The 16,948-nt window shown below is 38.8% G+C and overlaps 1 protein-coding gene across 8 annotated transcripts in view; it reads left to right on the forward strand.

Moving 5' to 3' along the window:
- CEP120 (centrosomal protein 120) overlaps positions 1-16,948 on the forward strand; it is a 62,557-nt gene that overhangs the window by 36,752 nt on the left and 8,857 nt on the right. For 5 of the 8 annotated variants that reach the window (XM_050716202.1, XM_035566982.2, XM_050716200.1 and 2 more), the window contains one exon: positions 614-759. The exons of 1 other annotated variant lie outside the window; for it this stretch is intronic. In XM_050716202.1, coding sequence (XP_050572159.1) covers positions 614-759 — 146 coding nt within the window. Of the gene's footprint in view, positions 1-613; positions 760-1,415; positions 4,205-16,948 lie in introns of those variants that run through there. 2 more of the 8 variants (XM_035566984.2, XM_050716201.1) reach the window with 2 other exon arrangements.

Consider the following 16,948-nt stretch of genomic DNA (forward strand, 5'->3'; position numbering starts at 1 on the left):
ATCCCCTGAATAAGTTACCTAAGGCTTTGCATAGAGCTGGAAAACTCTAAAAGGAAATCTCACCAGAATTTTAGGAGTTCAAGGCTTAAACATGAATTGCAACTTCAGCAAGTCTTGAAGCTTTGATACTAGGCCTTATGAGGGCCAATATTGGGATTTTATGTAGCTACTTACCATTTTGTCATGCATGGTATAATCTATATAAATCATATTAATATGTATATATTAATACATGTATAAATATGTAAAAGCATAACTTATAATACTGAGACTTTTTTGCCATATATCTTCAGCAATTTCACAAATAAGTTTTATGTAAACAAGCTTAAGCCAGTATTTGTACAGGTTTGTCCCTCTTTGTTACTTCATTAATGGAAAGATATCTGTGACTGGGCTTCAGCTGCTCCAGCATGGACAGGTTTATTGCAGTTTTTAATGTCTATAATGCTGCAAGCCCAGTGACTATCACAGCTAAAGACATCCTGTTTAACATCTTTCTACTGCTACTAGAGACCTAATTGTTGTGATTTCATTCCTGAAGTTTTGCTTGTGTCACTATAATTAGCACTTTGACATGTCAACCAAATTATGTTTTTATCCTTTCACCCATAAGCGTGAACAAGAAAGTGCAATGGCTCGCCTTAAAAAGCAGCAACAAGAGCTGGAGCACATGAGGTTGCGCTATTTGGCAGCAGAAGAAAAAGAGCTGGGGAAAACAGACCGACAAGAGCTGGAGGATATCAGAAATGAACTTAACAGGTATTAAAACACTTGTAAGACTCCCTTCCTGCCTCAGAATAAGAGAAGGTTCAGTTAAATCAAGACTATAATTGGCTGTCAGTCTAGTAAAAGAACACGTTTTAGTGTCCCTTAGCTAAAGATGGCACATCTATAAAATTCAGAAGTACTGTATTATAGAAAATCTATGTGTAAGGCCACATTGTTTTTTTTTTAAGCTAACATAGGTGTATGACACTAGGCATCTTTTCTTCTTTCTCTTTAGAATCTTCAGTTCTAGGGAGAACTGCATTAAGGGAGGGAAAAAAAACAAACATACTATCCATATTTTGAATACATTAAAATTCTAAATCTGTGTAGTGCTGTCCTCCAATGGCTGTCTGCAGTGATTCTGTACACTGAAGCCTTGTAGCCTGAGTGGTATTTGCATTATCAAAATATGAGCTTTGGTAGCAATTACTATATGTTATGTATGCAGATTTAAAAAAAGTGTTTTCAAATCGTAGCTATTATATTATGATGTCTTTCATTTACAGTTTTCCCTTGATTTTACTACAGAGAAGTTATTTGTTCCAGACTTCTTTATTTTACTAACTACGTCAGTTAATATATTATTTCGTCTGAAAATCAAAGCAGTTTTTAAGTCATCCTCTTACCTTCCATTTTATTAATGCCAGGCTAAAGGAACAAGAAGAAGAGAGAAAGCAATTGCAAGACATTAGAGATAATTCTGCTGGTAGAGTGGATAGTCCTCATTCTAGAAAATTAAATGAGAACATGGATGATTATCTCTCTCGTCTGATAGAAGAGAGGGATACCTTGTTGAGAACAGGCGTCTATAATCATGAAGACCATATTGTAAGCGAACTTGATCGTCAAATCAGAGAAGCTATTGCAAAAAGGAATACCACCAGATAAAAGCATACAAAAAGCTGTTTAAAATAGCCTAAACTTGAACAGAGTAACTGATTTTTAAACCACCTTCTGCAAAAACGTATAGTCATGCTTAAATTTTGCACATTTTTAGCCATTTTTGAAGTCAAGGTAAATATTTGCAATTCATGATGTTAAGCACAGTTGAGTTTTACAGGGAGTGGCTGTTTTTAATGTTTTTATACTCATATAAATATGTAAATATATTTATCTTGTGTATTTTCCTCTGAAACGTTTTCTACCTCTTTGTACCACCGTGTCTAGGTTTATTTTTAATATTTTTTTTATAATTATTCTAAGCTTTTTGGTCAATACTGTCATAACTTATTTAAATTTTTGTAAAAAGGGGTCTTTAACTATAGTAGGAAAAAATCACATTAGCTGTTTTCCCTGATAGAATTCTTAATTCTGACCCAAAATGAATCACTTGAACTTGACATGTCACTTTCTATTAAATCACAAGGTAATCAACCTTTGCTTTGGTAACTGTAGTTAAGATAGCAAGTTCTGTAGTTAATACTCTTTCAAGAGTCAAGGTTTTAAATGGAGAAGAAAACTCAAACCTTATGAAAATGATTGAAATATTAAGTAACTAGTATGAATTGTACAGGATGAAAGTTCCTTTGTCCTAGCAGTTTTGCACATAAGCCTGTAAGGGTGAATCCAGGAGGGTAAAGCCTTGGTTCAGGAGTAAACATGCATTATATTCATCCCTCAAAACAAAAGATACATAAATTCACTGAATTAGTACCTCAAATGTTGAACACTTGCATAAGAAAGCTTTTCTAAGTAAAGATTTTTTCCTTAATCAAGACCTGGTCATTTTATGATTCCTTAACATATATTTCAATGCATGTTTTCTCATTGCCACTTAAATTTTATGTAGTACTTGACTGAAGTATGAAAAAGATAGCCTCAAGGTGTTGAATGCCACAACAGAACTCAACAAGAAGTGTTAGTATGTGCATAATCAGTTGAAATAGTTGTTTTTTTCCAAACTTCATTCTGTGTCAGTTATTTTAAAATCATTCATGTGGATCTAGCGTACAACACTATTTTTTCAATGGGGATTTGTCTGTCCTGTTGGTACAATGTTTCTGAGTATTGGAAAAGTCTTAGGTATCTTTGTTCATCTAAAGCATAATAATTCCCATGCAAAAAAAATTTGCATAAAATCTATGAACATCTATAGACATGGCTATATATGTATTGCCTTCCTGTTTTGTATGGTATGAATTATATAGAAAATAGACTTAAAATTGCATCTGACTTTGCCCTAAGTGTGTTGTTTCTCTTGCTCCCTACCATGGGCTTATCTCCTGCTAAATAAATTGTTATTTAGGGCCTATAAAGTTTTAAACTAGCCATATAAACTCAGATATCAGATTCTATAAGGAATTACTGATTATCAGTGTCAGACTTCTTAAGAAATGCTTTTGTATTGCCTTGCACACCTATATTTTTTCAAATTAGTGTGCTTAAAAAGATTCTACTCTACTGCTAAAACAAAAAATGTCTTCATAAATCCAGTACAAATCCATAACATGCAATTTTATACATTTTTTTTGTTGTGACTTATCAATGATGCATGATCATATGCAATTATGGTAAATGAATCAGAAGGGCTTCTATATTGATAGGAAGACTTGCTCAAGACATCCTTCAAATGCTTGCTGATGTGCTAGAAGTGCAGTTTCTTTTTGAAACGCTGGGGGGTGCGTTAGACTTAAAGATCTTAAAGATTGTTTACTAACAATTTTCATAATTGGTGATATTTTTGAACTGATATTGACTTTTCAGGTCTTATGTTATTAAATAAAACTCAGATTTTTATTATTAATGATTTCTTGTTTTTTCAACTATGTATTTGAACAAAAACTTTGTTTATTAATATAGGTAATAAGTTAGTCTTTAGTGCTCGAAGCCATAAAGTTGAGAAGTTGATTTTCAAAGTTAACTTTATTTTTGAATTTCTAATCTTTTTCATGGTTTGTAAAGAAAACAGCAGTCATGCTGCTGTAAGGTTTAAAAAAACTTCTAATTGTAGTTTTTGTAGTAAAACAGAATACTGAGTAAAAATCAGAGTATTTAGTAAAATACTTATTACATCACTTTCTTTTAAAATATATTTATAAGCCTGCTATTTAAAGCTGTTTGGGTCCACTTTGTCCCCTAGAAGATCAGTATTTACATGATTAGAAGCATGAGTTTTCTAAGTTTTAAACTTAGATTTTTTTGGTTATACAGCTATTAGTCATAGTCGTTGTGTTCGTTGTTTGTATTGTACACTTTCTCATCCTAATACTTTAGGCTTGATGTTTTGATGTAACTTTTGCAGGAAAAAAGTTGAAGAGCTTCCATCTAACCATCTAAAGTAGTCTAGAAAACTATATTTGTAGTAGATATATATAGCAGAGGGGAGCTCGGTATGGCTTTTTTATTTTTACATTGAATTCCATTTGGCTTTTTATTGCTACAGAGCCATTTTAAGCATTATAACAATTCAGTGGAATGACTATGTACCACTTTTATCAAAAAAAAAAAAAACAACCCTTAATTTTTACTTTAATCTCCTTCATGGCAAGAATAAATACCATTTGAAACAGATGCATGAGATAACAAGCATATTTTAATTTATCCAGCATCCTACTGGAAACTGTCTTCAATTTTCTTCAGTTTCAGTCTTGGTTCCAGGTTCCATATTCATTAAAGAAGGGGGATGGGAAGAGGAGCAACAGTTAGGTCCTGCTGGCATTCTGACAGATTCGTACCATTAATTTTGATGCAGCCAGATTTCACTGGGGAAGTGGATGAAATTATTTCATAATAAATAATTTTACTAATATCTTTGTGTAAACTCAAATGCCCATAAAAATTAATAAATGGGGTAGCAGGGGAAAGAAGGGTTGTTCTGTTGATGAATTAATTTAAGCTTTCATCATTCTTATTATTCAGGCACACAATTTTCAATTTTGTCTGAATAAGTAGGCTTCAAGACTGAATTATTTCCCATGTTTGTCCAAATCCAGTCTCTTAAAGACAAATCATTATCCCATCTGAAAATGAGAATATCTAGAAACACTGTTTGTTAATATGAAGTCAAAGGATCCCCCACCTGCCTCTTCAGGTACTATAACTAGTTATATGACTAGTTATAGTGATGTCGACTTCCAGGTATTACTGATCTTTACTACCAGAGTTAACTCAAATTACTTGGTGCAGAATTGAAAGCAAAGCAGCAAATCTACACATTTCTACTTCAGAACCTTCATATGGAACATTAGCTAAGGCTTTGAGAATCATTTATTTGAAACCAACCTTTTTCACCTTTAAATTATTAGTCTATTGAAAAATTTGTCTCTAAATTTTTTGTTACTCAAGCAGTGAAATGCGTTGAGGAAAAATCTGACAAATCACAGAAACAAGAAAAATGTTTTGCTTTGAAGCTAGTTTATTAAAATATGTAGTTACATGATTGATCTTTCCAGTATATTGTATTTTGGGGGGAAGCTGTAACTATTTGTTATAACATTTTAGCAGTTATCCAACACTTTCAACACTAACACACTTTATAAACTGCTGTTGTGGAAAAGAAGCAATGTTATGTCTGGCACTGAGCTTTCAAGTATTCAGTCCGTAGCTCTCCTTCAGTGCAATTTAAATACTTCTCCCTTCCATCCACTGAGATAAACCTTAATGCACAGCTAAAGACGGAAATGCTTTTATCACATCTTCTAAGTGCTACTGAAGTATTTATACCAGTTATTACATATTTACAGAATTATTTATTTTGCTACTACTGTGCCTAAATGATCATGACCTGTGTCAAGGCGTGGATAGGAAGCACTAGCCCTACTATTGTTAAAGACATAACTGTAGAAAGGCGGCTGCATACTTAGATCTCATTTCATTTGTCTCTCCAGGGGGTTGTATTAGTAGTGTTTTCATTAGAAATGTTTTTACAGATGTCGGCTATCCAGATATGAAGTCTCTATGGTGGAGAAGCAGTCAGGAGTTTGGCATTCAGAATAGAAAGAAAAAAGTCAACTTTGAGAGACTAATTTATAGAAAAATAATTTACTGACTTTCTGATGTACAGTAACCCCATGGCGGCTTTAATGTAGAGTAATTGAATTCTTGCAAGTACAGTTATTTTCTGTTTTTAAGAAATGCTACAGCCTGTAGTTCCCCATCACCAAAGACTAAAATAATCCTCATTAATAATGCTTCTGGAAAAATGGCACCCACTACTTTGTAGTCCAGTACTTTTTTTTCCTTAAGTGAAATACTTGTAGTAGTTTGACAGCATTTTAAACAATTTGTGTTGCTACAAAAAGTTTTGTTCTAACAATATACATAGCAAGTGGATCATTATGGAAGTGTAGTGTTACAAAATGTTTGACTGATAGGGTTTTGATGCAGTTACTGGGACATTACTATTGACAAAGTAATGTGGCATCCATATTTAGAAGTGGGCTTACTCGTGGCAGAGAGAGTAGAACATGGCCCACAGCCTAATGCTGTTTAAACAGCTATTGTACATTGCTCATAGCTTTAGCTGTACTGTGAGAAAACTGTAAAATTGTTTTCAGAGAGGACTGTGACTTACTGTCACTACCAGGGGGTCTCCAGGAAAGCTAGGGAGGGACCCTTTATCAGGAGGTGTAGTGATAGGACAAGGGGTAATGGCTTTAAACTAAAAGAGGGTAAACTGAAAGAGGAAAAATTTACATGTAAGGAAGAAATACCCTACTCTGAAGGTGGTGAGGCATTGGCACAGGCTGCCCAGGGAAGTTGTGGATGCCCCATCCCTGGAATTGTTCAAGACTGGGCTGGATGGGCCTTTGGGCAACCTGGTCTGGTGGGAGGTGTCCTTGCCTATGGTGGGGGAACTAGGTGATCTTTAAGGTCCCTTCCAACCTAAACCTAAATGATTAGGGCAGCAAAATTAAATTATCAGGTTTTAAGATGAGCAGGCAATCGAGCTAATAAATGTTTTATAGAATTTAGGTTTATGAGGTAATGGTAAGTCTTCAACATTTTTGTGTTCCTTTAATAGCTTAGCATAAGTGAGGGGATTTTTTTTTTGTTTTGTTTCTGGAGGTACAGAAAATAATTTTTATAGGTCTCACTAAGAGACATTAGTTATACAAGAACGCATACCATCAGTGTTTTCACCTGAGAAGGTTATTTTTGGCAATGAGATTATAATACAATAGATGATGCAGACAGGGGCTGAAAGGCACTGTAAGCCCTTATTTGCTGTATAATCAGAGATATGCCTGAAGGTTGAGTCCTACTCAGACATGAAGTTGACATGCACCTTCTCTTCCAAGTAAGTCAGACAATTTAATGGTTTGCTTTTATAGCTAGTATACTAAGCCAATACTGCTGATATGTTTTCATGATTATTAGTGCATATTTGGTGTAAACCACTGAGACCACTTGCTTTTCTAGGAATCATTCAAGCAACCTTGAGGATCTGTTGTTTGGACTGTTTAACATTTTTGACACTTCCACAGCAATAACATTTTTGACTGCGCTTTTCCTGAATGTGGATGCATATGTTGCTTTATGCATTCTTCCTTACTGATTTATTTATCCTGATTTGTTGCTTTATGCATTCTTCCTTACTGATTTATTTATCCTGATTTTTCTGATTATAATCCAATTATTCCACTGAAGAAATGGAGCTAATAACCCCAAAAAAATGAGGAAAAAAAAAAGGCAGGATGTCAAAAAGCAAGACTATGCCACTGCCCCTAAGGAATTAGTAGGTATATGTCCATAGGTGTGTGTACCTCCATGAGCGGGCACTGCTCTTCATGGAAAAACTTGGACTCATCAACAACGTGCTTGTACACATCTGCAGTGACTTTTACTTGCCCCATCCTACCATGTGCTGCAGAACAGCTGCATTTTTTGAGTCCATGACTGTACTTTCTTATTGTATATGTACAACAAATCATTAAAATGAGCCAAAAGTTTGATCATTCCAGAATGAATACATTTATGCCACTTATTCATATTTCATTTATGTATATTATCATCAATGCACATGGCATGTAATAACCATAAGCAGAAATAGGTAGCCTTAGCAAGAGGACATCTTAGAATGCGTTGTCTTTGCACCACAGCATAAGGACTAAGCAGTGCACGTGTAGCAGTAATTCATGCAATATGGCAAAATCCTTCCTGAACCACTTGTGTGAAGGGGCAGACTGAAGGTTGGGTACACAATGCATGGTTTCTTTGCCCATCTTGGTTGTAGAGAGGGCTCTGTGCCTCAATTGTTCAAACAAAAATATGAGAAAAGGGGAGACTTTTTCTATATAAGTGGTTCACAAACTGCTTTAAACTCAGATTGTATGTTGTGCTGGATACTCACCTAATGCCCTGAAAGGGGTAGTTACTGGCTTCTAGCAGGATATTTCTTCATCAAATAAGTAGAAATTATTTATGTTCTCTAACTCTGCTCTTAGTAGATAAATCAGTATCTTTCATTTTTCTAGCTAATTATGAACTAATTCAAAACATTTCAGAAAAGAAAAAAAGGCAAAAAAATATATATTTCTTATTTATGACTAATTTCTATGTTAAAGAAGCTAAGTTAGTCCAGGCCTGATGCCTCTCAAGGCTGAGTTAACCATTTTAAGAGATGAATAAAATAAAATCAGCTGGGGACGGAGGGGGCAGAAAAAAGTGCAAAAAATGTGGAGTTTTGGGCCCACCATGGACAAGGCTGTATCTGGTGTGGGGCAGTACCATATTGGTAGGATGAAGATTGCTATTTGTTATTCTGATGTTTTGATGAACCGCTAGTTAATGCTTGGTTGTTACAGATGTGTGGAAAAGAAAAGGTCAGGCAGTGTTTGCCATGTCCCGTATATTGAGCAAGTAAGTAATTGCAAGGGTTTTAGTGAATACTTTTATAGGAAAATCATTTCCTGACTTATTAGTATTGAAATACTAATAAAAGCAAATCCCTGTTATCCTAACCAACATGACAGATATTGTTGGAGATGAGACTTGAAGGTGGGGGGAAGCCAACTCTTCACAAGGCAGCTCTCAAGTGCTGTGAAAGCAGTTGGCTGCAGCTGAGCAGGACACCCCCACCCTGGTGCCAAATGTAGCTGTGCCCATGAGGTGGTTGCAAGGTCCCCATCCAGGTCTGGAGCTCACCATGAGAACTCGGGGGGCACTGGGCCACAGAGAGCAGGAGGAGGAAGCAGCACCTTGCTCCACTGCGCTTGCCATCACGGGGAAAAGCCACTGCGGTTGCTGTTTGTAAAACCTCTACATCTCCCTGCATAGCAACAAGTTCCTGATTTTTTTTTTTGGCATTTTTGACTCTTCCCCTTTTTCTTCCATTCTATCACCCGTATGCACAATGAAGAGAGAGGCAGATTTCACCAGCAAACAAATTAATTGGGATGGTTTGCTTATGATGAATGGCAATATATGTATATTAGGTAATATGCAGAGATTTACATGTGTCATTTTATGTATGTTGTACTGAAAGCAATCTTGATCAGATCATTTAAAAAAAATCAGCATCTGCAAAAAAATAAGTCATGTGAGTTTGTTTTTAAAGCAGTTTTCATGCATTAACAGTAGTCTTTCACAAACATCTGAGGTGTTTTGGGAAGGGATTTATTATTTTTTTTTGCACTTCCTTTCTTATTTATTGAATAGATTATTCACAACATCTGCACCATCACTCCTGGAAATGTCTCACCACTATAGAAGGAAAGTATCTTAGCTTTAATAAATGCTTGTAGAATAAATAAATAAATGACTGCCCATGTCTTTATTTTGCTTGCTGCTTATTTTACCACTCCAGTTTCAGATAAAAACGCATTTCATGCTTTATGGAATGCAATCTGTTACAGAGCATGAACAACATACCAACTTGTGTACCACAAAATAACAAGCTTGTATAAGTACAGGCAGGGCTGCTGTTTATACTGCCAGACTCAAACTTCTAGTTAGATAATTTTTGGCAGTGAAAGCACCCAGTCTGTTACTCATACACCAGTTAATCCTGACTTAAAAAAAAAAAATCAAGTCCATTTAGGGCCTCTAAAATCTTAGCTTAACTTTTACACTATGGTAAGAGATGGTTTAGGATATGTCGCGTTAATTGCTATAGTTCTTAAAATCTTTCTTGTGTGTTAAGCATCAGGTCTTTAATCACTGTGTTTTTATACCAGTTTGCAAATGAATACCAAATCAAATGAACTACAAAGCAACTTTCAGTGGGCTTGGTTCAAAATTTGTTTTATTTGAACTCACAAGAGAAGAGAAAACAGGAATTTGGTGTTGTTTTCTTACGGAGGAACAAGGTCTATTGTGAATAATAACAGTATGAAGTAAATAGATTACCCCATGCGATTTGAACATATATAAGTATATTTAAATACACAGATGAAAGAGGGAACACAGTTAGGAGAATCCTCTCAGTTTTTCTTAAGGCGGAAAGGTTTGCTTTATCTTACAGCACTTTCTTGATTTTTTTCTGTTGTACAGAGCTGTATTTCAGTGGCTTAGCATCCAGATTACGTAATGTCATTTTTAGAAGAAGAAGCAGCAAAATTGTCTTTGGGAACATGAGAGGCAACACAACCTGGCTCATAGTATCTTTCATTTCTGATTCTCTTATGAAATAAAAACCAAGCAAACAAAATCCGACTGTCATTTGGAGCTTTCCTTACAGACATTTTTGAAATCTTGCGTTTATTCATCTAAGCCTCATAAATATATGTTTTTAAAATATTGCAACCTCAACTCCCTTTTCTAGCTCCATTTTTGTTATCGCAGTATCTATTTTAATGGCTATTAAGCTACAATGTCCGTACCTTATCTTTGTCAGTTAATGTATCTAATTCCACCATCCCAGAGGGAATAAACCTGAAGCTAAAGCCTGCAATATATTAAAGAATCAAGAACGCTTATGCAGAACAAACAGAGGATTTAGCTTGGATAAACAGCAGAGAGCTCAGTGTCTTTTATGTCCAGAGCTCAGGACTGGAAGAAGAAAATGACTATAAATCATCCCTGTGAAACAACATAACGTAAATGTTGTATGTTTATTTAAAACTTTATACAATCATTTATCTGGGCTATAGCTCAGTTTCAAAAAGTGCTCTGCTGTAATGAGGTACTGAGACTAGCAGTGATCAAGAGTAAAATGATATATAGTCTTCAACCAGAATTTGCTTATGGGAAGAATGGAAAGCACTTAAGCAGACACCAAGTATCTATAGCTAGTAGATCAAGCAGGAGGATAATGCAACAATAACAAAAACTTTGATAAATTTTTTCCTGTTTCTCTTCAAAATATCACATTTCTTGTAACGTGACATTGTTTTGAGAGCTAAGCAGCCAGCAATTTATGCCTTAATTTTCACACTTGAATAAAGGCTGATTTGTTTTCAATGCTGCTCCACCAGACTTTAATTAAAAAAAAAAAAAAAAAAAAAAGGTTAAATCTTTGTCTGGGCTTGCATTCCAGGGAGGAGCAGTCTTTAAACTACGTTGCTGCTTCTTGCTTATAGCATATGTTCCTGCATATTCATAGCTAGTAGTGGCTTTTTTTTTATTTATTTTTTTAACTTATGGGAAATTAAAGATTACTGATTACGTATTTACTGCATAAGGAGACAGGCAAAAAAATGTAACTCAGCATTTACTGCAAAAGGAGGATTTTACCCAAGTGCTTTGCACCCCTAATCTTCCAGAGGGGAGTTTGAAGTCTCCCAGAAGGTGCCAGTGCTCAGGCCCCAGGATTGCAGCCCTAGGCACCCGTTGGGCACTGGGACAGGGCTTCACCACCATGATGTCCTGGTTGCCCAGTCAGTGGATGTGCCCAGTCAGGACTGAGTTGACTTTCTTTTTTGTGGGCACACTCTTGCACACAGCAATTCCCATTGCCATATTTTTTTCCAACATTTTGATGCAATTCAGGCTGATCTTCCTCTGGGGAAACACACACAATGACACTGGAGATCCCATCCAACGTTTCTGGCAGTGGCAGCTTCTGCTGAGGCTGCAGGCACTGTCCACCTCCCCAGCTGCTGTATGCAAAGATTTTCAAGGCTGCCTGACATATTTCCCATTGCTTTGACAGTAGACATCAGTCCCAAGGCTTCTGATTTTTTTTGATTTTTTTTTTATGGCTTCCAGAGCTGACCTGGTAGCATCTTAAAGCCTAAGCTGCTCTGCATTATCAAAAAGCATTATTTCAGTTTGCAAGACCAAAGTTTATAGTGGCCCAAGAATTAACCATTAACAAAAAAATAAACCCAGGCACATGTTTTACACCTTGATATTTTTATTTTATTTTGTTTTATTTTGTGGGCCATGAAGACAAGGGCCCGCAGAGATGAAGTGACTGAAGCACCATTTCTGCTGGCAAGAACATCAGAGGTGAAATCTCCTCTCTCTATTTCCCCTCTGCAGCTGACAGTGCCCTGTAAAACACTGCTGTAAAGAGCACAGGCTCATAAATACTTCTGTGCCTATGCAGCTGTGGATGTTTTCAAGCAAATATATTTGTTATGTCAATAACGATAAAAAAAAGATGACTTATTCAATAATTCATAATGGTTTCAGAGCTGCTGGAGGCTAGTATGGCTCACTTTACTTTAGATAACTTATAAATGTAGATTATTTCCATGACAGACTGAAATTACTTTCTGGTGAATATTTATTTGAGCTTTAATTTTCTTATTAACCCAATATATTCTAGAAAAGAAGATGACAGTGCTACTGTCCTCCTCAACTCTGCTCTCCCAGATGCAAGTAACAAAGTCTCCTAGAAAGAGTTCATGGAATCAAGGTTTTTAAAAGTTTGTCCATGCCATTGAAACCAGAGCAATACAAATAACTCCTGGCATTTTTTGTTGTTGTAGTTTTAAATTAATTATTTTTACATATGTGTTTATTTCTGTAGCACCTGGGTGTACCTAACTAACCCCTCCAACAGGAAGAGCCAGGGCTGGGTTTTTGACCAGGCCCAGCTTGGCCAGGCTGCACTCCCCACAGGAGCCACTGACAAACCCCAGGGCATCCTGAGCACTGCTGCAGGCCGAGGGCACTTTCAGCAGTGGCTGAGGGGTCCCTGCCCTTTGGTGGTGGTCGAGGCACCCAAGGGAGGGCTGGCGAGGCGCAGGAGTGGGAAGGGGACCTTTGGGAGCTGGGAGGGTGCGCTGGGCAGCCCCCATCCTCATACACCAGTTGCCATCATGGCGAGACAGAGGCTGTCAGGCCCCTCTGCCTGTCCCCGTGCTGAAACAGAAATGACACTTGCATTCTTGAAAATGGCTCTGATTGCCTCTGAAGTTTCCACCTTGGAATAAAGAAGAAATGAAACATCTCCCTGAGAGCAAAAGCCAGGTACAGAGAGCCGTGGGGAACAGGCAGAAAGCAGCAGGAGGAGGAGGGAGCCCCACACTCCAAAACTGACCCTGTCCATAGAGCAGGCTGGTTTCCTTCTCTGTTTACCTAGGTAAAATACCCAATCCAAAGATACCTAGTTATGGATGTATCTATACCCTGGCAACCCCAATATTTTAGGTGAGTTCAGTTCTGGTGATGTTTGGATGCTAAAGAAACATTTATTGTGCAGGCAGAAAAACATACAGGGAGCAAACTTAGGATAACATTTTTAGCTTGTTGTCGTTTAAAGTTGATCTTTATAAGCTGATGGGCTTTGAGATTATTAACAATGATTTTATAGCAAATGGGAAGCACAGATTCTATAGTTCTTAAATACGAAATTGCTTTATTGGTTTAATTCTGAACATGCGAAAAATATGCAGCTGCGGGAATCCATAAATACAGTCCCGGTTAAAAATAAACCTTGCTCTAACACCAATAAAAGCTAGCAACAAATGTTTGAAAACTTGAACTCTGTACAAATATTCAAGACAGCCACGTGGACCCTGGTCGGAGCCATCTTCAAGGCAGAGGCGGGCGGTGGTGGGCAGCCACCAAGGCCACATGCCCCGTAGTCCCCAGGAGCGTCCTCCTGCCTGGCTGGCCACGCTGTCCCGTCCCCCTGTGCTGGCGTGGATGCAGAGCACCCTCTCGCCTTAATCACTTAAGAAGTTACTTATGATACGTGGCTAAATATTTAGTTGTGCAGAGGACAGCTTGTCACAGACAGCTTTGTTGGTAATGTATACAAATGCTGGTATGGCGCTGGCTTCCTCCCTACGTACACAGAGATACACACACACCAACCACAGCCTAAATAAGCTGATTTATTTGTTTCAGTTATTTGATAAGTGCATTATACCTCAAACCCTAGGAAACCACTTTAGGAGGATTATAAGTTTTATGATGTGAAAAGATTACCCTGAGTGTGCTGAGCAAAGTTTATATTTGGAGCCTGTGTACGAGGTGAGACATTCACAGAGGTTGGGGAAAGAGGGCTTGATAGCTAGAAAAGGGATTTTCTTTGTTGGTACACCTCTTGTTGGATTTTTTTTTCTCCCTTCTTCCACTAATAGAGTAGCCCCAGAAAGACCCTGCATTGTGGCTCTGCCTTCCACTCAACAGCAACAGTTCTGGGATCGGCACACTTTGGCAACACTCTCAAGTGAGGGAAGAAAGGAGAGGCTGGGGGCTGCCTGCGAGGGGCAGCCACAGAACCCCACATGCCACCCCCAAGTGCATCGCCCAGGGATGCTCACCCCAGACCTGGGGGGCCACCCCTCCACCCTGCCCCACAGAGGCAGCAGAGTGCTTCCAGGGGTGAGGGGGAGCAGCAGAGCCAGGGCTGGGGCTTCACTCCCGGCAGTCAGTTGATGCTGCTCTACCAAGCACATGGCTTTCCTGGGCTTTACACTCATGCCCTGCCATGGCCAGGAGCAGGCTCTGTGCAGCAGGAGTAAGGTGGTCATTTTAGCCTTGTTACTGAATGTCTGGCACACGCTCAGGGCACAGCTGTAAAGTGGAGGTGTGCTAACTGACCAAGTGCCCGATGATCATTTCCACCCATCCTTGCCAAAGCCATAGACTCACAGGGTGAAGGCTGGACATTGTGCTTCTGCGCTAGTGACAGCAAAGTGACAGCAGTGACAGCAAGACTGTGGCACACACCATGTGCTGCTTTTGGAGTGCTCCAGCATGGGTGCACAGCAATACTTGGGGCTTTCGTTCTCCCACCAAGCACACCCCCGATCCTGCCACCAGCCCCGCCACGGCTGCAGAGGCAGCAGGGTCCTCCTTCCCACACCCTGCCTCGTCCTGACCCTGCCTCTCCATTGCCCTTTTTTGTGGGCACACTGTGCTGCGCTGGTGGCATTTCTGGTGTATTATATATAATATTATATATAACATTAATATAGCCTTATATATAATATTATATAATATATACGTTATGTTATCTTTATATGTTATGTTGCGTTGTTATGTTATGTTATGTTATGTTATGCTATATACTGTCTCCTGCACCTTCCAAGAGGGAGTTTTTTATGTGTCACCAGAAAATACTGGGTAACACACTTTATTAGCCTCATGATACTACAGCTCATCAATACTTGTCGGTGCCTGATGAGATCATGCTATGATTGTTAATCAGAGCAGAGAAAAGAGGTGGGGGAGTGGGGAATACCTTTAGGGAAAGAATCAATTTTAAAAAAATAGGACTGCAGGTAAGCATGCAAATTGTTTTAAAGCATGAAACAGCAGGCAGCTGGTCAGCCTGTCACTGAAGTTTAAACCTAACTTCCATTTAATGTCAGACATCTCCCTTTTTTCAAAAAAAGAAGAGATACTGCGCTAGCAGAATATGCTTGTGGCCGGCAAGAGGCTCTTCTAACCACTATCAGCCTCCTTAAGACCCATTACTTAGGAAAGCGCTTAAGTGCACAGCTGACTCTAAACACAGGGAGTGTTACTGGAGCAGTCTCGTTTATTCTTTGCTAGGCTGAAAGGTTTCAGCTTTAAGAGACTGTCGGATGCATCTCTGCGTCGATTACTCATGTGGAAAGGTGCTCCCACCTTGAGTTTTTCCTCCTCATCCAGGCACTGTGTGCCCAGGGCGGGAAGTGATTAGTCGTGGCTTCCTTGCACCTTCTCCCTAAAAACCCCATGCTGGGTTGATGCTGAGGGTGCTGCAGAGCAGCCCTGTCTGGGGCTCAGTTTCCAAAGCCCTCTGCTGCTCCTTCACGCTGGCAGTGCACAGTTCACCCTGCTGCCGTTTCCCAGCTTGCCTGGTGTCAGAGGAGGTGTTTTTACAGCAGAAGAGTGGAGGATGTGAGTGAAAAGAAAGAGTGGAGGTTAAATAACTTCTCGGACTACAGCAGACGTCAGGGTCAGGTCTACAGCTCAAGAGCTGACTCCTCACAGACTCCTGTTTTAGTTCCTGGAAAGCCCATTTAGACTGTGGTCAGCAGGAAAAGCCTGAGATACTTCGGTGACACTCTTGGTGAAAACGTTATCATTTATAGAGCTTATTTTGCAGACCTAGCTTAGCATGAAACACGGTACTCAGTGTTTTACATCCCTCCAAGCAATGCCAGCCTTGCTGCTGATAGATGACAGGCTGCCTTACACTGCCAGCCTAGGTAGTGCTTCGTCAGGTGGGAGAAGTACAAATATCTGCACCTTAGACCCTATTATTGGTTTGGTGCCTTGCAGAGAGTTTCAGGAAAATAAGAAAGAAAGAATAGGATAAAACCCCAACAAGTCAAACTGGCAGGGTGCCTGCGGCACCTCTCCCCATACTGCTCTGTGGATACAAAGAAGACTTCATTTTACACAGCTGGAACCACACATTGCCTTTCATCAGCGCAGTGTTCAGACTTGCAACAGGAAAAAATTAGAAATCCTATTGCATTGCTGTCAGTACAGCAAGGTCTCCCTCTACTAACTTGGGTCCAAGGGTCATCACAATGGGAAACAAACGGGTGCTAAACAGGCCTATCAGAGCAAATGCAGAGGAGAGAAATAAGCTGTATGCAACAATTCCTGCTGGCACAATAGCTGTCACAGCCAAAGGGACCCAGCTGAAAGATTTCAGAGATTCCCCAGAGTTATTTTAAGAAATTCTCATGGAAAACCCTTGATCTGAGCCATGTCAGCGCTTCTGAGAGTCTCCCTGGAGACTTCTGGCAGAAGGTACCTCTTCCACAGTTAATAAGGTCTCTATTTTCACAGCATGGTGAATGTGCTCTTGTAAATGTTAGATACAGCACCAAATTCAGGCTTTCATTAGAGGGAAGGAGTAGGTTTTTAAGAGTGCATTTCTCCCTGTCTAAACTAAATG

Source organism: Cygnus atratus, chromosome Z (genome assembly GCF_013377495.2).
Source record: "Cygnus atratus isolate AKBS03 ecotype Queensland, Australia chromosome Z, CAtr_DNAZoo_HiC_assembly, whole genome shotgun sequence".
Taxonomy (NCBI): domain Eukaryota; kingdom Metazoa; phylum Chordata; class Aves; order Anseriformes; family Anatidae; genus Cygnus; species Cygnus atratus.